Source organism: Penicillium brevicompactum (genome assembly GCF_028827555.1).
Source record: "Penicillium brevicompactum strain IBT 35665 chromosome Unknown utg000009l_segment0_segment0, whole genome shotgun sequence".
NCBI lineage: Eukaryota > Fungi > Ascomycota > Eurotiomycetes > Eurotiales > Aspergillaceae > Penicillium > Penicillium brevicompactum.
Window position 1 is genome coordinate 1383694 of NW_026623212.1, and position 15659 is coordinate 1399352.

Genomic DNA, 15659 nt, shown 5'->3' on the forward strand with positions numbered 1-15659 from the left:
AGATCCTGGCGCATTTGGGCATAAATATAAATTTAACATACACTACACAAGATCATATGCATTGAATAAACCTTGGAATCACCTGGGCACAGCCTTGAAATACTACCTAGCCTTAGAGGTTCCCACCTCAATGGTGAACAGCCATCCATGGATGGATTGTATTCTGTTGTGCCTTGATGTCTAATCCCAACCTTAGAAAGCCGGGAACCACAACATGTTCTTGAACCCCAGAAGCCACTGAATGTTGATTATCATTCATGATATTAACTAGGCTAAATGTTTAGGTACAAACGCCCCAAGACCACCCCGCGCCCAACGATGGCCCTCATTGCCTAAAAAGAACTTTTGAAAGCAAACAGACTTCCCTTCCGAAACAGCCGAAAGGTGTCTGATATGGATACAAACGCCATAACTCCACAATCCTGACTGCCCAGCCTTGAAATCTCCCCCTCATTCAGTCCACTGCTGTTTCCCATATCCGTACGCACGATAGACCATCTCGTTCTTCACAACAAGCAATTGTTGAGGTTTCGAAATTTGATGACATTGTCGAAGCATCCGGCGTAGGAGGAGTGGCATTTACCTTCTGGCCCGAGAAAGGTTGACCATCAGTGCTGGTCGCTTCCAGAGGGAGAAGGATTTCTGCTGGATCCATGGGAGAGACTCGACGGGAAGCTCGATGTCGAAGTTCCAGAAGAGTTTGGTGAGGATGAGCCGCATCTCGGCATTGGCGAGACTGTTTGGGATGTTAGATTTGGTTATGCAAAGATGGTGTGGAAGTAACAGGGGAAGGTAGAAGATATATGATGGGGATGTAAGATAGCTTGAGATAGCGCGATCTCACAGTGCAAATAGATATCAGATATTGTGGAAGGGCTGGTTGACTTACTGTTGGCCAAGGCAGTTCTGAGGACCCCAAGAATAAGGCTGGAAAGCAGCGCGGTTGTCATCCTTGAACTCGGCTCCTTCAAGAAGCCAGCGCTCTGGAATGAACTCATTGGGGTATTTGAAGTGGGCGGCCGAGTGGAACGTCGAATACAAAGACATTGAGACGGAGGTCTAGATGATGAATGTAGTGGTCAGTAACTTGAAAAATTCACGTAGACGTGGCCTGTAGAGAAAGACAGAAGAGAAAGTAGGAAGGGAAAATGAATGAAAAGCAAAGCATGAGATAAAACGACGAGGAACATCACAAAGCTTGACTTATCGCAATGCAAGAGTTCAGACTCACCTTAGCAGGAACGTATCTCTCATTAATCATCGCTCCACCCTCAGGCACGACCCGAGGTAGCATGGAGGGAATCGGTGGGTAGACACGCATGCTCTCAAGCAAAACGGCATTGAGGTACGGCAGCTCAAGAAGTGCAGCAATTTTGATGGCAGAGTACTCTTTGAAAGTACCACGGATCTCCTTGACAAAACGGTCATACTTATCACGATGACGAGTGAGAAGGTAGACTGCACCGGAAAGCAAAGCAGCGGTGGTCTCACTGCCTGCCAGAACAAAGACAGCCGAGTTGGCGTCCATCTCCTCGGGTGTCATAGCCAGACCATCCTTTGTATGCTTGAGAATGTAGGAAGTGAAGTCTGGGCGACTGGTACCACTGGCGAGACGACGACGGACCTTCTCAACGCTCAATTGGAATGACTTCTCGCGCTTCTCAATCAGGTCCTTGGGAACCAGGAGCTTGACCAACGGGAGAAGGAAAGGGTAAAACCAAAAGATTTTGAGGTAAGCGCTGGCCTTGACCGCGTCCAAGATGATGAGGACCCACCAGTGATACTCACTGTTGGAAAGACAGCCGAAGGGCTCACCGAAGGCGAGATCGCCGATGAGGTCAAAGGTAGTGAAGTTGAACCAGTTCGTGATGTTGATGCGCTGGCTCATGGTATTTCCCATTATACCTTCCAGCTTCCCAATCAGCATGTCCGCATACGTGTGTAGTATTCCCTCCTGCTCCATGAGCGCTTTGTTGGAGAAAGCGTGGGTAAGCAAACGGCGCATTCGGGAGTGGACCTCATCTTGGGCTGTTATGATAGCATTCACCCCATTGGGAGTTGGAGTGTACAAGGCAGGGTCTTTGAGAAACAACTTCTGGCCTCTCTTTCGATGACCATATATGTCTTTCCACCCAGAGGCAGCGCGGTAGGCGAGGGCATTTGGGGCAATTCGAACGACGTCTCCATATTTATCATGAAGAGCGGTGATCATCGAGTGCTGCTTGCCCTGAATGTCCCAGAGAATGTGTACCAGAGGGGTGATGGCGGCCAATTTGGGTCCCGGGTAGCCGCTCAACGGGTGGAGGAAGAGTGTCCATGTTGTCCATCCAACGGAGTATCCGACCAGCTGAGTAGAGGAATTGAGATGAGCTGGAGTCTTTGACTCGGTCTGGTAGATCAGTACTTACAAGAAGGATTGCTCCACACAGGATGCTCCAGAATGAGGGGAATGTTGGGCCGTATGAGCCGATCCAACCAGTAGGGTCAATGAAAGACATGATGTAAAGAGCGATGAGAAATCCTTACGATCAAGAGAGAGAGTAAGAAAAGACAACCTTGAGGATCCTCCAAGCTCGAAGAGAGGCGCCAAACGGATGGAGCGGTGTAAGGAAGAACCAGGTGCACCGGGAAGAAGAGAGGAAGAAGGAAGAAGGAGATGAGTTGAGGCGGCGGTTTGTTTGGGGGGGGGTTGCCCTACGTGCCGTTTGAATATGTCCATCTGACCTTTACTTCTAGTGCTTGTTTTATACGTTTACACAAGCGATTACGGTAGCTCGAAAGTATGGGGGAGATCGCCGACAAGTTTTGATATTGGGTCCCGAATTAGGGCTTGCTCTTCCCGTGCAAACGGCAAACATCAACATATCGACTCCATGACATGCCACACAGAGAAATGGGAGGAAACATCTAGCTCATAAGAATATGAGAGCACATTTGTAAAGCCTTGAAACTTCATTAATCATTATATTTGTGTTTACTCTGTCAAATCTGCATATAACCAAATATTGTCTATCCTACAACAGAGAAACTCAACAGACTACCAGCTGCCAAACCACCAACGAGGACCATACTCATGAATCCACCGGCAGCTGGCCGTTCATCGGCAACAACCCAGTGGCCGGCACCCATCATGCAGCTTGTTCCAAGGTACCCATTAGTGGCACCGAAAAGGAACTGCACAACAAAATAAAAGAAATCGCTCTTGACAACAGCACCTTGGCCATTGATGTTGCAGAGTTGGTACATGGGAATGAACATCACTCGAGCAATTGCAACAATGGCAGCCATCTGGGGATATTGTCCCATCGACATTCCCGGGATTGCGACACCCATTCGCCCGACCAAGTCACCCAGATTCCATACTAAAAATGCCAACGGAATAAAGACAGTGGGGTCATAGATCCGCGAACTGGCCGGGTCATTGACGGACTGTATTTCCGAGGTGTAAACGGGGAACACCATGGAGACGAGGAAGCAGACAAATACCGCGAACGCCAAGAACCGTAGTTTGGTGAACAAAGTCCACAAACTGACTGTTTTGGAATGCGAGCGCTCCTCAGCAGGCTCGTCGTCGTCTCTCAGCTTCTGTCTTGAGGAAGGCTGCTGTCTGAGAAGATAGAGGAAGGCCAGAAGTGCAATCACAGATACACCTGTAGAAGTGATAAAGTAGATGAATGCTGATCTCGAAAGGGTCGTTTGCGGCATCTTCGGTCCACCTTCCTCACGACCAGTGTGATCCTTCGGTGGCCAGACGAGCACAGAGAAAATCTGCACAACGCAAGGTAGCACACCCGCAAGGCCTTGGCCACCCATAATTGCCTGTGTATACTCGTCCCTACCAAAACCAGAGACGTAAGCAAAGACACCATTTTGGTTGATGCCCGTTGCCAGACTTGCGCCGAAGACCATGACCATCAGGAACGCGAAGTAGGACTTCGGTGACGAGTCTGTCATCACAACGGCAGAAAATGCCAGAACTGTAAATACTGCACAGTTTATCAAGAGTGAGCAGGTTATACGCCATGGGTAGGATGCGTTCTTCTGCAGCTTTGCCAATGTGTAGGCCGTGCCGAGGTTCGTTACGGTCGAGACGGATAAAATAGAGGGTTGGTAGTGGAGTCTTGTCCATTCGTCCGATTGAAATCGAGTGAAGAAATATGGTGCTGCGGCGAGGAACATGTTCCTGGAGAAACTCGATTAGCTAGGTTGTCCGCATATGTTTTGGATTTAGGGGTAGTTTGGTATTGAGAAGCGCCGAGAGTGACTCACCACGCCCACAGCATTGAGATTCCCAGGAGGAAGAATATGCCATATTGTAGTCTCGAGAAAGGCGTCTGTTGGGGTTGTGAAGCATATCCCGTCTCATCGGCATCCTCCGCGTTGGAGTCCTCAAGTCTCTCATACGCCACTGGACGTGCTATGAGATTGCGGATTCGATCCATGATGATAGTGATTGCTATGTGCTCTTGTCTGCAGAGCAAAGGGTTGTTGAAAGGAGGATTCTAGTCCACGGGACCTAGTAGGAATGCGCACGAGCTCGCCGTTATCAGGGCTGTGACGTCCCAGCGTCCGAGCGACCCATGACTAAGCAAGATCTGCGGTGGGGCATGCGAACTATGGAAGGCCCCCCATTCGGCGCCTCATTGCTACAGCTACAGCTATGCTCCGTACGGAGTAGAACTTGACTGAATACCCATCCAAACAGGTTCTAATGATAGAATTGAAAATTTGATTTTTCGGAATTTATACACAAACGCTGCAGAAGTAATGTCTATCACAAAATGTGCATGAGAGGGGGAGTATGAAAAGAGACCGGAGGAAAGATGCGATGAGGGTAATGTATTCAACGAAGGATTTGGACAAGGATAAAGGTCTCTTGAGACGGGGATAGGGCTGAATGAAAACGGATGTATGCAACAATTAGTTCTTGCGGGAGGTCTCCTCTGCCAGTTCTTGTTCGATCTCTGGCTCTGACGACTCGGCCTCTTTCTCGAGTTGCCAGAAGTCATCTCTCTCAATGGGGTGGGCTGAAGTGGGAGGTGTGTCACCGCCACTCATTTGCCATTCCATGAGCTTGGTGAAGGCGCCATCTGGGCGAGAGCTGAGCTGCTCGTATGAGCCCTGCTCGGCGACCTTTCCATCGTTTCCGAGAACGATGATGGTGTCAGAGCGCTTGATGGTTGAAAGACGGTGGGCAATGCTGATGGTTGTGTTGTTGCCACGGAGCAGAGAAGCCAATGCGCTGTTGACGAGGGTTTCGGATTCGGCGTCCAGGGCCGAAGTAGCTTCATCCAAGATCAGAATGTCCGGGTTCTTGATGAGGGCTCGAGCAATGGCAATGCGCTGCTTTTGGCCACCAGAAAGCTGGGCTCCGCGAGCACCGACATGGGTATCAAGTCCATCGGGCTGTTTTATTCGTCAGTAAGAAAACTTGTATGATTGGGTTGGTGAGACTTACGAAGTCGCTGATGAACTGGCAGTTAGCCTTGCGGGCAGCAGCGATAATTTCCGATCGTGTGGCGCGAGGCAATCCATAGGAAATATTTTCAGCGATTGTCCCAGAGAAGAGCACAGGCTCTTGCGAAACGACACCAATCTTTCTCCGAAGAGACTTGGCGTTCATTCCCTTGATATCCTTTCCGTTGATCAAGACGCGACCCTCGGTGGGGCCGTAGAATCGAAGTAAAAGCGATGCAATAGTGGATTTGCCACCCCCAGATGGTCCGACGACAGCAACGTTTGTTCCTTGAGGAATCTCAAAGTCCAATTCGTTGAAAATCTTCACAGCAGGACGAGTAGGGTAGCTGAACGTGACATTCTCAAATCGGATTGGGCCGCGTGCAGTCTCAACCTTGAGACCCTTGGTGGGATGAATTGTGGGTGGACGGTCCTGCAGCTCAAAGAGTCGACTAGCCGCACCCACACCCTTCATGAGCTCGGAATAGAAGCTTGAGAGTCCAAACATGCTAGAGCCTGCGTAGGCGGTATACATCAGGAAAGATGACAACTCACCGATGGAGATGGCGCCCGATTGCACCATACCTCCACCGACATACAAAAGCGTCATGATCGTCAAGTTTCCAGCCAAGCCTGTTGAACTGAAGAAAGCTGCACTGATCAAGGATTCCTTCTTGCCTAGGTCGAAGATCTTGCGAACTTGCGTGTTGTACCGATTGACTTCGAGCACTTCACCGGCAAACGACTGGCTCGTCTTGACGTTGCCTAAGCGCTCTTCGGCAATCTTAGTCAATGATCCCAGGTTCTTCTGGATTTGGCGACTCAAGTTCCGGATGGCTCGACCATAGAAGAAAGCACCCAAACCAACGGGAGGAAGCAAGACAAGCAAGATAGCAGACAGCTTTGCGCTGGTGTAGGCCATCATCGTGAATCCAGCCGCACCGCTCACAGCGGCTCTCAGTCCATCAGAAAGATTTTGCGTAATACTCTTGCCAACGATAACAGTGTCGGAGCTAAGACGGGAGATCAAGTCACCAACCCGGTTGGCGTCGAAGAACTCGGCGTCCTGGATGAAGGTCTGACGGAAGAGCTTGGAACGAAGCCGGCTGACAATTCTTTCTCCAACGATGCGGAGGATGATGACGCGGCCGTAATTGGCACCAGCGCCCACTAGGAGGATTCCACCCAAGGCAGTGTAGAACATGGGCATGCTCAGGCCAAACAGTTCGCCAGTTCCCTCGGAGATGTTCTTGGTGGCAGCGTCGATAATCTTACCAATGGACAGAGGAATTGACATAGTGATTGCCGAGGAGACCAAAAGGAAGAAGAAGGCAAATGTGAGGGCCTTGGACTCAGGACGTGCGATTTTCAATAGTCGCACGATCTCTGAGAAGCCGGATTTCTTTCCGCCGTCTTTGTTCAATCTGGCGCTCATGTTCACTTGGGCAGCCTGCGCTGCTCGCTCGGATAATTCGAAGCCTTTGTCCTCTTCCGGTTCCGGAGTTGACCGGGCAGCTGTGTTCTCGGTTTCCGCAGGCGCTGGGTTTTTTGCTTGAGAAGATTTCGGCGAAGATGATAAGAAGCGTGCTGAAGCGATAATGTGAGACGTGGATGGGGTATATTTGAGACTGTCATTCCGGGGTAAGAGGGCATGAGGCCCGTTCCGGAGAATACCCGAGGCGGTCGAGTAGAGGCGGGCTGGCCCATTGGTGTCGGATGCGATAGTTCTGAGTGTCGGCGTGAAGATTGCATTGCGCGCAAAAGAACTGCATGGTCTCGGGGCCTGGCGCGGACTGACGCCCAGGGCCAGAGACACTGGCAACCGAGCGCGCATTTCGGGAGTATATCGGAGGGTCAGAGGTCAGAGGAAATTGGAATTATGTCACCGATGAAGAGCACGGCATGCCATATCTAGTCGGGTATGTTCAGATTGAGCACATCACATGGCAGGTCGGCTCCTTGGGATTGGCAGAGGTGAAGTCTAGAGCTTCGATGTCCGCGGCATCGGCAGAGCGGTTTTCGGGGCCGATTCTGCTGGAGTTCGCCGCATTCGATTTGCCATGGAACCTGGTCGAGAGCTTTGGATACTTCAACTCCATTTTGTTTTGGTCTTCTGTTTTGACCGGCTTTTATATATATTCACTTCCCTGCTAGTCTTGACTCGCCTTGGTAGTTTGGGCATTGAGCTATCGAACCTAGGTGTCCAACCTTCTATTTTCTGCCGATACAACCACCCCACCTTATACTCCTTTTCCTCACAATCACACACGATGGTTCTCGACTACAGCAAATGGGACGCTTTGGAGCTGTCCGATGACTCCGACGTGGAAGTTCATCCCAATGTCGACAAGCGTTCTTTCATCCGAGCCAAACAAGCTCAGATCCATCAGCAGCGCGAACAGCGCCGTCATGAGATCAAGACCTTGAAATACGAGCGCATTATCAACGACGGGCTGTTGTCGCGCATCGACAAGCTTATCGAATCTCTCAAGAAGCACGAAGATTCCTCTGCTTCCCCCGATGAGTTCATCTTCTCTACTATTATGGAGTTCGCCAGCAACCCCACCGAAGACCAAGCTCCCACCCCGCCAGAGGGAGTATACACAAACGAACCCGAACAACCTAAGTTCTCCCAGATGATGAGCTCCTTGGTGGACCAGGTTAAGAAGGAGATCGGAGACTCCAAGCCCGACAATCTTTTCAAGGCATACATTAAGGGTGTGAACGTGCACTTGGAGAAGATTCAGGGACTCCAGAAGGAATTGCACACGAAGCTTGCGCAGCTCGAAAAGGAAGAGGGTGCCAAGATCACCAGTGATCAGCTGCATGAGGGTTTCAACCAATCACATGTTGCTAAGATGGCTGAGAAAGAGAAGGCCGAGGCTGCTGCCAAAAAGAAGGAGAGCTCCGTTGAGCTGTTGAACCCGGGTGCTGGAAGCGCATCCAAGGCCGACGACGAAGGCAACGACGAGGATCCCGCCGATGTTGAGATTAGCCCTCTTGCGAAGAAGTTTGCGAATTTGAAGGCCGGTGACTACAAGGCCTACTTGCAGTTCATCTCCGCGAACCCGGACATTGTCGCCGAGAAAGAGACCGACGGTCTCTTGGTCGAGGCTTTCAACAGTCAGCTCAAGGGTAATGAAGACTACGCCCGCCAGTGCGTGCACCAAGGTCTGCTCCTGCAGTACTGCCGCTCGCTCGGTCGCGATGGCATTCAGCTCTTCTTCACTCGGTATGTGTAGCTTCATCAGTCTGCGCAACAAGCACTAACATAATATAGCATCACCACCAAGGACCACCGGGCCTCTACTCTGTTCCACAACGACGTCAACGAAACGTACGGTCGTATCAAGTCCCGTACCGCTGAACTTAACAAGGAAAGTTCCGGTAACGAGTCCGGTGGCGTGGAGCAAATCCAGCTGCATGCCGTCGACCCCAACACTAAGATCACCATCAACCTTCCCGCTGCCAACAGCGAAGATCCGACCGAAATTGAAGTCCGTAAGATCTTCGACGCCTTCCCTGAAGACTTGCAGAAGGCTTTGGAAACCGAGTCATTGGATGAGGTCAACAAGGTCTTGGGCAATATGTCTATTGAAGCAGCAGAGCTCGTTGTCGAGGCGCTTGGTAATGGAGGCATGCTGAGCTTGGAGGAAGGCATCGTTGATGCCACTACAGCTGAAGGTCAGAAGAAATTAAAAGAACTGGAAGAGGAAGGAAAGGACGTCGGCGAACCTGGCGGTGATGTTACCGAACTCGATTAAGAGGCCAATGCCAAAAGCGATGATGATGTGATGAATGTATGCATTTATTTCACTTAGTCCAAGGACTTGTTTCTAGCTACTCCAAATATCATTGTATTTACTATATCCGGGTTATCCACAAGGTCATCTTTAGATTGAGACAATAATATCATGTTGGATGGCGTAGGATGCTAATCTTATACATCCAGTCTACTCGGTGACACAACTAAGAAAAGTGAAGTGGATCGCATACATCAATGGATGTTGTAGCTTGATTGACCGTATTGAACCCCTGGTATTAACGATGCTATCAATTCGAGAAACTAAATTACAAACCCCTGTCTTCGCTGCGTGGATTGGAAATAAAAAACAAGGGAACAAAGACTCAGCAGCCAGCTAAGAGAAAAAGCCGCCGAATGGGAAAAAAAGATAAAGAAGTCATATCATATGAGCTCAAGATTGGGAGATACCGCAATCTTGAATCCGAAACTCCAATCTTCTAACCCACGCCGAAGCAACTGATCTAGAGACCGGTAGAGCCAGGGGCCTCCTGGTCCTTTCGAAGGTCGAGCAACAGCTCGCGGAAGCGCTCCTTTCCAGAGCCGCTGGCACCGCCCGCGGAGCCCTTGCCCGAAACATCAACCAGCTTAGCAATGCGCTCCCAGCTTGTGCCACCAGCAGAAGTATCCTCCCGGTTTGCAAGGAATTGTTCGGCTTCGGTACGGGCGTGCGAGCGGTTCTTGTCCGCCTTGTTGTTGTATGAAACGTAGAAGTCATCGATATCCTCCCGAGCCTTGTTAACGGTAGCTTCCTTCTTCTCGGCGGAGACTTGTGCGCGGCGGGCGATCTCAGCGTCACGCTTCTCGCGCCATTCACTTGAAAGAGACGATATGTTAGCCTGGTGATCCGAAGATTGGCGCCCAACGAGCACCTGACGCAATGCGCCACATGGTCTGGAGTCTATGATTGCACTTACCGGACAGCATCGCCTTCATCTTCGGGTTCCTGGGGGTTTGAGTAGCCGGTACGGGGGAAAGGTGAGCCGGTGCCGGTAATTGTGCCACCAGGAGCAACGCGCTGGATACATGGAACCCCTGGTCAGTATATTGTCTTTGATGTCTCTTAGATCCAATGCATACCTCATTCTGGTTCTGAGTTTCGACGGAAGGGAAGGATGATTCGAATTGGCCGAGTTCCTCAACGGGCTCATCGCCTCCGAGCAAGTCGTCATCTCCGCCTACATTCTCGCCGACGTGGTCTTGGGCGGTAGCGAATTGGTCGGCATCTTCACCGAGAGCTGCGCGCTCACGGGCAAGGAAGTCGTCATCGGTAGCAGTGGGGGCTTCGGCCACTTCGGTCTGGCCTGGGGTTATGTTAGCTCCGCTGTAAGGAGTGTAGTGGGTTAGCGTACCTTCAGAGAAGTCCTCCAGGGAGGGGAAACGGTCAGCCATGCTGGTAAGGGTTTGAATTTGACTGTTGTAGGAATGAATTGAAAGGTCAGAGTCCAGCAGATGATTGTCAAACGAAGAGCTCAAAGTGTCAAGCAGAAGTTGGGTATAAGCGGAGGTGTTGACAGATGTCGCAGCGGGCTCGGAGGCCGGTTCTGCCTTGCCGGAGGCGGTAAGTTCATCCATTGTGTCAAGCTGGGTGACACTTGAACTTCGGAAGACGATTGAAGACCGTTTTCATTTTCTGAACCTCTGTGGTTGTGGTCTGTTTTCACTTGAGTTCTGACTTCCTTCCCCGCCGGTATTTCTTGACGTGCAGGTTGTGCTTTCCTCCCCAGTTGCGCGCCTTTCTCTTCTTTCCTACGCGGTCTCTCCGACTTGCCTACTTCACTTACCTCCCACCTTCCGACTTCAGTTCAGTCTCCTTGAGATAATTAAATTGAGGATTTTTCACCATGGCTTTTACCGACGATGCCGTGAAAGCGAAACTGTCAGCTCTCAATGAGACGCAGGAGAGCATTGTTACTGTTGCCCAGTGGGTCATGTTCCACAGGTATACAAACACTCTAGTTCACCTTTGATCTACCACATGTGCTAACAATAATGCAATGAAGACGCCATGCTGAACGGACTGGTCAAATCTGGCTCAGCAAGATTCGTGATTCCCCGCCCCCGAAGCGATTGAACCTGATCTACCTGGCCAATGGTGCGCATAACCTCCCACGCAGTTTTGACTTCTTACTGACTAGAGTGCAGAGGTTGCTCAGCAATCCAAAGCGCGCGGCAAAGACGATTTCCTTATCGCATTTTCTCCGGTCCGTTTCCTCTCGAACCCCATTGCGACACAACTAACGGAATGGTAGATAATCGTGGAGGCTACGTCAGCGGCTTACAAGGGCGCGTCGCATGACTACCAGCAGCGAATTCGCAGAGTCGTTGAAGTTTGGAGACAGCGCAATGTCTTCGAGGGGCCGATACTGGATGCAGTGGAATCCCGTATCGACGGTAAGCTGGTCCAACTGGTGACCAAAAATAATCATGCTGACGGGTCTACAGAAATCGACAAGACTCGCTCCACCACGAAGAAACAGACACTGGGTGGCTCATTCTTCAAAGATGCTTCCTCGGGATCTACCCCATCTGAACTGCAGCCTCTTGTCCCATTGCAAGTTGCTCTTAGCAAAGCCGCCGTCGGCTCCAACTCCTCCACTGCAACCGCTACTTCGGAGTTCAACAAGCTGCACGATCCCAATGCTCCACAGCCGACTCTGCCTGTCCACGCGGCTCGCCTCAGCCAGCTCCTGAAATCGCTTGCCAATGCAGAGAACTCGGTCTCCGAGGTCATCAAATCACGACGTGCCCTGATTGACGGACTTGAAAAGATACTCCAGACCAACCGCGCAGAGCTCTCGAAAGAAGAGGCTATCGCTGCAGACCTTGCACAAAAGAAAGAGTCGACTGATACCAAGAAACGCGAGGTCGAAGATGCGATTCTGAGTGGCATGTCCAACGAAGACACCTCTACCGGTCCTGAGAACCCTGCGCACAACTCTGAATCTGCCCGTCCTGAGGTCGAGGCCCTCACTCCTCCCCCAGTCGAGGCTATCACGCCGGTTGGCTCTCCTCAGCCCGAAAAGCAAGGCATTCGCCGGGGTCCGTTTACCGATGATGCCGATGATGACGCGTCGGAATGGACCGTTTTGGATTCAACATCTGGGGGAGATGGTGCTGGCGACAGCTCATTCCCAAAGCCTCAAGGCCAGGAAAATGGAAATGATTTTGACATCACCAATGGGCCAAAGAGACGCAAGATCTCTCACGGCGAAGAAGATTATGCGGCCTTCGCAGGTGGCGATCTGGACCCTGATTTGGCTGCTTTGCTTACCCAGCCTAAGCAGTAAGTCCTCTCCGAGACTTCGCTTGGCTTTCGGCGCGCCATGTTCCGTTTGATTTGGACCTTTATTCTCTGATATCCCAGAAGGAGCAGTCTGTTCTCCTAGTACATCGTTTCATCTAAATTTCATGTTCTGATTGCTTAATAAACTACATTTGGTTGCCTAGTTTTAGTACAATTGAAACATATGAGACGAATTACCGACTATTTTGACAACCTTGGAAGTGCATACACCGCAAAGTCTCTCTAGTCCAGCCTTGGAAAATCATGAGATGGCCTTGGGAAGTAGAGCCCTGGAGTGCAATATTTAATTACGCTTATGCCTAGGTACTAGGGTATGTCTCATGGTTTATACTAGATAGAAACAGGATCCATGGATGGGCAGCGAAGACCCTACCAGGAATTTGCGACATGCCGAGCTGCAAGAACTAGTCACAGCCCCCTTAGATGACAAAGAGGTCCATGGACTGGCCCAGATTAATGGACAGGTATCAGATCGACAATTGACCCCGATGAATGTGGCGTAGAAACCTTGGAAAGCTAGGGACCCAAGGCGTTGGCAGGTGGGGGAGCCCTGGTAGCTTTAGAGGGCACTGCCGACAGCCCAAGGCAATAAACCTCGAACGGGACCTCGGGATCACCTTGGCATGGACGAGCATAAGTACCTTCATGGATGTTATTTAATATCACACTTTCAGGATCAACCTTGAAATGTCTCTCTTATGTCTGAGTAACCAGTCAATGCTATTTAATACAAGGTATCATCGAAATATATCCGGGTCCATCCAACGATCCCTGGCAAACCGATTTGACAATTGATGCCTCCGGCCACGATAAGCCAACACAGATCGAATATTGTTTGAGGACTCATCCTCAGGGGGCGGTGGTGGTGGCGTGCTGTTGCCCTTTGGTTTCACAACTAGTACAATAACCATGCCTACCACAATCAAGAGGAGCAATAGCATAATCTTGCGCTTGGTAGTTCGTCGTTGATAGCCCGTAGCCTACCAATAATCAGTATAATCTCGCCGATAAAACGAGTCTGCAGAATGACATACCACTTTAAGCTCCTTATCTGCAGCCTTGACCTCAGTGCCCATCCGCTCGACATTGTAATCAATGCGATCAAGCATAGTCCCTTGGTCAATAATCATTCCCTGCAGCTCACGGAAGATATCCGAAAGCTCAATAATGCCCTTGGCAATATCATTAATTTCACGCTCGCGCTGCGCAATCGCCGCATCATTGGTGCCCGTCTGCCGCTGCGAAGTCTCCTGCAGCATAGTCTGCGAAAACGACTTATCCGCATCCGACTCCATCAGCGACGGGTCCGAATATGGATTCTGCGACACAGGCGCTCTATCAAACGGCGTAGCTATACCCTCCAAGTCCCTCAATTCTGTTCCAAGTCAGCACACATCCCAACACCCACGAGTATTTTATGTCAAACATACTGCGCAAGTAAGTACTCTGCTTCTTTCGGAAGCGCGCACTGGCCTCCTGCACGCGCGCAGCGAGCGAAATCTGGATATTCTTCGCCATTGTCTCTTCGCCACTCGTGACGGTTCCTTGCGCCTTGGATTCCGTGACCATGACCTCGATGCGCTGGATAGAGCGCTGGCACTCGTGGAAAGAGCGCGTGATATCCTGCGTCAGACGCTCGATGGCGCCTTCGTCTTGCTTGCGCAGATCTTCGTCGCCGAAGCCTGGGAGGAGATGTTTCTGGTGGAGCTTGTCGAGTTGGGAGGAGTTTTGGGCGATTTCGGAGAGGAGCTCGGAGACCTCGTCTTGGACGTCTATCCAGCGCGGTGGGAGGAGGTCCATTTCAATGACCATGTCGCCATCTTCGTCGTCGATGAGGCGCCGGCTTTCTTCCGGCTGGGAGGGCTCTGAGGGGCCATTTGTGAATTGTGGTTTTTTGGCTGGGTGGTGGATTAGGGATTGGCGGTAGGAGAGGTAGCTGGGGGAGAAGTGTTAGTGAGATGATGACGGTGGCTTGGAGGAGGGTTGCGTGCAGGTTTGTGCGATCTCGCCACATCTTGGTGGAGGATCGGAATCGGTTTGTTGATTATCGTGTATTTATCGGGATCATGGTTGGGCTGGGGGTCTTGGAGGTCTTCGATTGTCGGAGTGAAGACGGAGGTGATGGGAGCTCCACATGCGGAAGAGGTCACGTATGTCCGGTATTCACAATGTAATTGTCCGGTCTCACCCCATGTTTTCAGGTATTTTTGGTATGGGGCTGCAGCTGTAATCAATACTTGGCATCAAATCTCACAGGGCAGTGATATTTTGATTTTGAGTATTGTCTACTATTGATGTATGGTAAATTGTAGGTAATTAGTAGGATGTTCTGATATAGCTAGTCAGTAGGAGGCTATTAAGATACATTCCAATTAGTTCATACACTATTGACAAGGAAGTAGTCGACCATAGATAGACCCATAAGCCCCCTAAGATTACACCTGGGCACTACTTGTCACTACCCTCGAAAATTGTAGACCTATACAAATCAGTTCCAGGGGTCTTCAAGTTACAAAAGAATCAACATTGCCCAAGTACGGAGTACCTAGGTACCTGTGGTTGCTACAGCGCGCTATCACCAGAACATAGTGGGCCGGCTGTCTTAAAATAGATCTAATTACCCCTGGGAGGAGATTGTAGCCTGAAGATACCCGTGTTCATTTGGATTCAACATACTAAATATTATCAGCCAAGCTACGGAGTAGAGCTCAGAGAATACAGAGATGTGGCCAAGGTTCTCAAAGAGTCTCCAGAAAGAGCCCCGCAGTGTACATCAGCCCTAGAGATAAAGGAAGAGCCAAGGATCTGCTAATGCAATCACGCCGTGTATTATTGTAAAGTATCACACCTGCTTCCCGAGGCTTCTTTTGGGAGTTCATAAAACCGTGGGAATCATATCTAGAAAATGTACGGAGTAGATTCAAAAACAACATATATCAAAAATAGAATCAACTTCAATAGAAAAGAAAAGAAAAAGAAAAAGAACAAGTAGAAGGAAACAACAGCTGTCAGGTGAGGCTTCAGCCCTGCTCGCCCCCACCGCCCTGAGGTGAAACACTCTGACTGGGCACCTCAGGCACGCTATTTTGGGCC

The 15659-nt window shown here is 50.4% G+C and overlaps 6 protein-coding genes across 6 annotated transcripts; 2 read left to right on the plus strand and 4 right to left on the minus strand.

Annotated features, from left to right (window-relative positions):
- Positions 1-579: 579 nt before the first annotated feature.
- Positions 580-4442, minus strand: N7506_011972 (Cytochrome P450 monooxygenase; the record flags this gene model as incomplete). The annotated part of the gene is made up of 5 exons (XM_056961263.1): positions 580-736; positions 890-1059; positions 1232-2389; positions 3019-4183; positions 4270-4442. 5 exons carry the CDS (start codon positions 4440-4442, stop codon positions 580-582), a joined length of 2823 nt encoding a protein of 940 aa, XP_056805797.1.
- A 478-nt stretch (positions 4443-4920) lies between these two features.
- Positions 4921-7291, minus strand: mdr2 (ATP-binding cassette permease mdr2; the record flags this gene model as incomplete). The annotated part of the gene is made up of 2 exons (XM_056961264.1): positions 4921-5406; positions 5459-7291. The coding sequence occupies 2 exons, from the start codon at positions 7289-7291 to the stop codon at positions 4921-4923; spliced, it is 2319 nt and encodes a 772-aa protein (XP_056805798.1).
- Positions 7292-7727: 436 nt separating this feature from the next.
- On the plus strand, positions 7728-9221 carry N7506_011974 (Hsp90 co-chaperone CDC37; the record flags this gene model as incomplete). Its single annotated transcript, XM_056961265.1, has 2 exons — positions 7728-8689; positions 8738-9221. The coding sequence occupies 2 exons, from the start codon at positions 7728-7730 to the stop codon at positions 9219-9221; spliced, it is 1446 nt and encodes a 481-aa protein (XP_056805799.1).
- Positions 9222-9723: 502 nt separating this feature from the next.
- N7506_011975 (clathrin light chain CLC1) lies at positions 9724-10834 on the minus strand (the record flags this gene model as incomplete). Its single annotated transcript, XM_056961266.1, has 4 exons — positions 9724-10075; positions 10177-10277; positions 10340-10563; positions 10612-10834. 4 exons carry the CDS (start codon positions 10832-10834, stop codon positions 9724-9726), a joined length of 900 nt encoding a protein of 299 aa, XP_056805800.1.
- Positions 10835-11103: 269 nt separating this feature from the next.
- On the plus strand, positions 11104-12549 carry N7506_011976 (CTD-interacting domain-containing protein; the record flags this gene model as incomplete). Its single annotated transcript, XM_056961267.1, has 5 exons — positions 11104-11201; positions 11263-11354; positions 11405-11463; positions 11512-11653; positions 11705-12549. The coding sequence occupies 5 exons, from the start codon at positions 11104-11106 to the stop codon at positions 12547-12549; spliced, it is 1236 nt and encodes a 411-aa protein (XP_056805801.1).
- A 754-nt stretch (positions 12550-13303) lies between these two features.
- On the minus strand, positions 13304-14759 carry N7506_011977 (t-SNARE syntaxin TLG2; the record flags this gene model as incomplete). The annotated part of the gene is made up of 4 exons (XM_056961268.1): positions 13304-13546; positions 13601-13941; positions 13997-14502; positions 14755-14759. The coding sequence occupies 4 exons, from the start codon at positions 14757-14759 to the stop codon at positions 13304-13306; spliced, it is 1095 nt and encodes a 364-aa protein (XP_056805802.1).
- Positions 14760-15659: the final 900 nt, after the last annotated feature.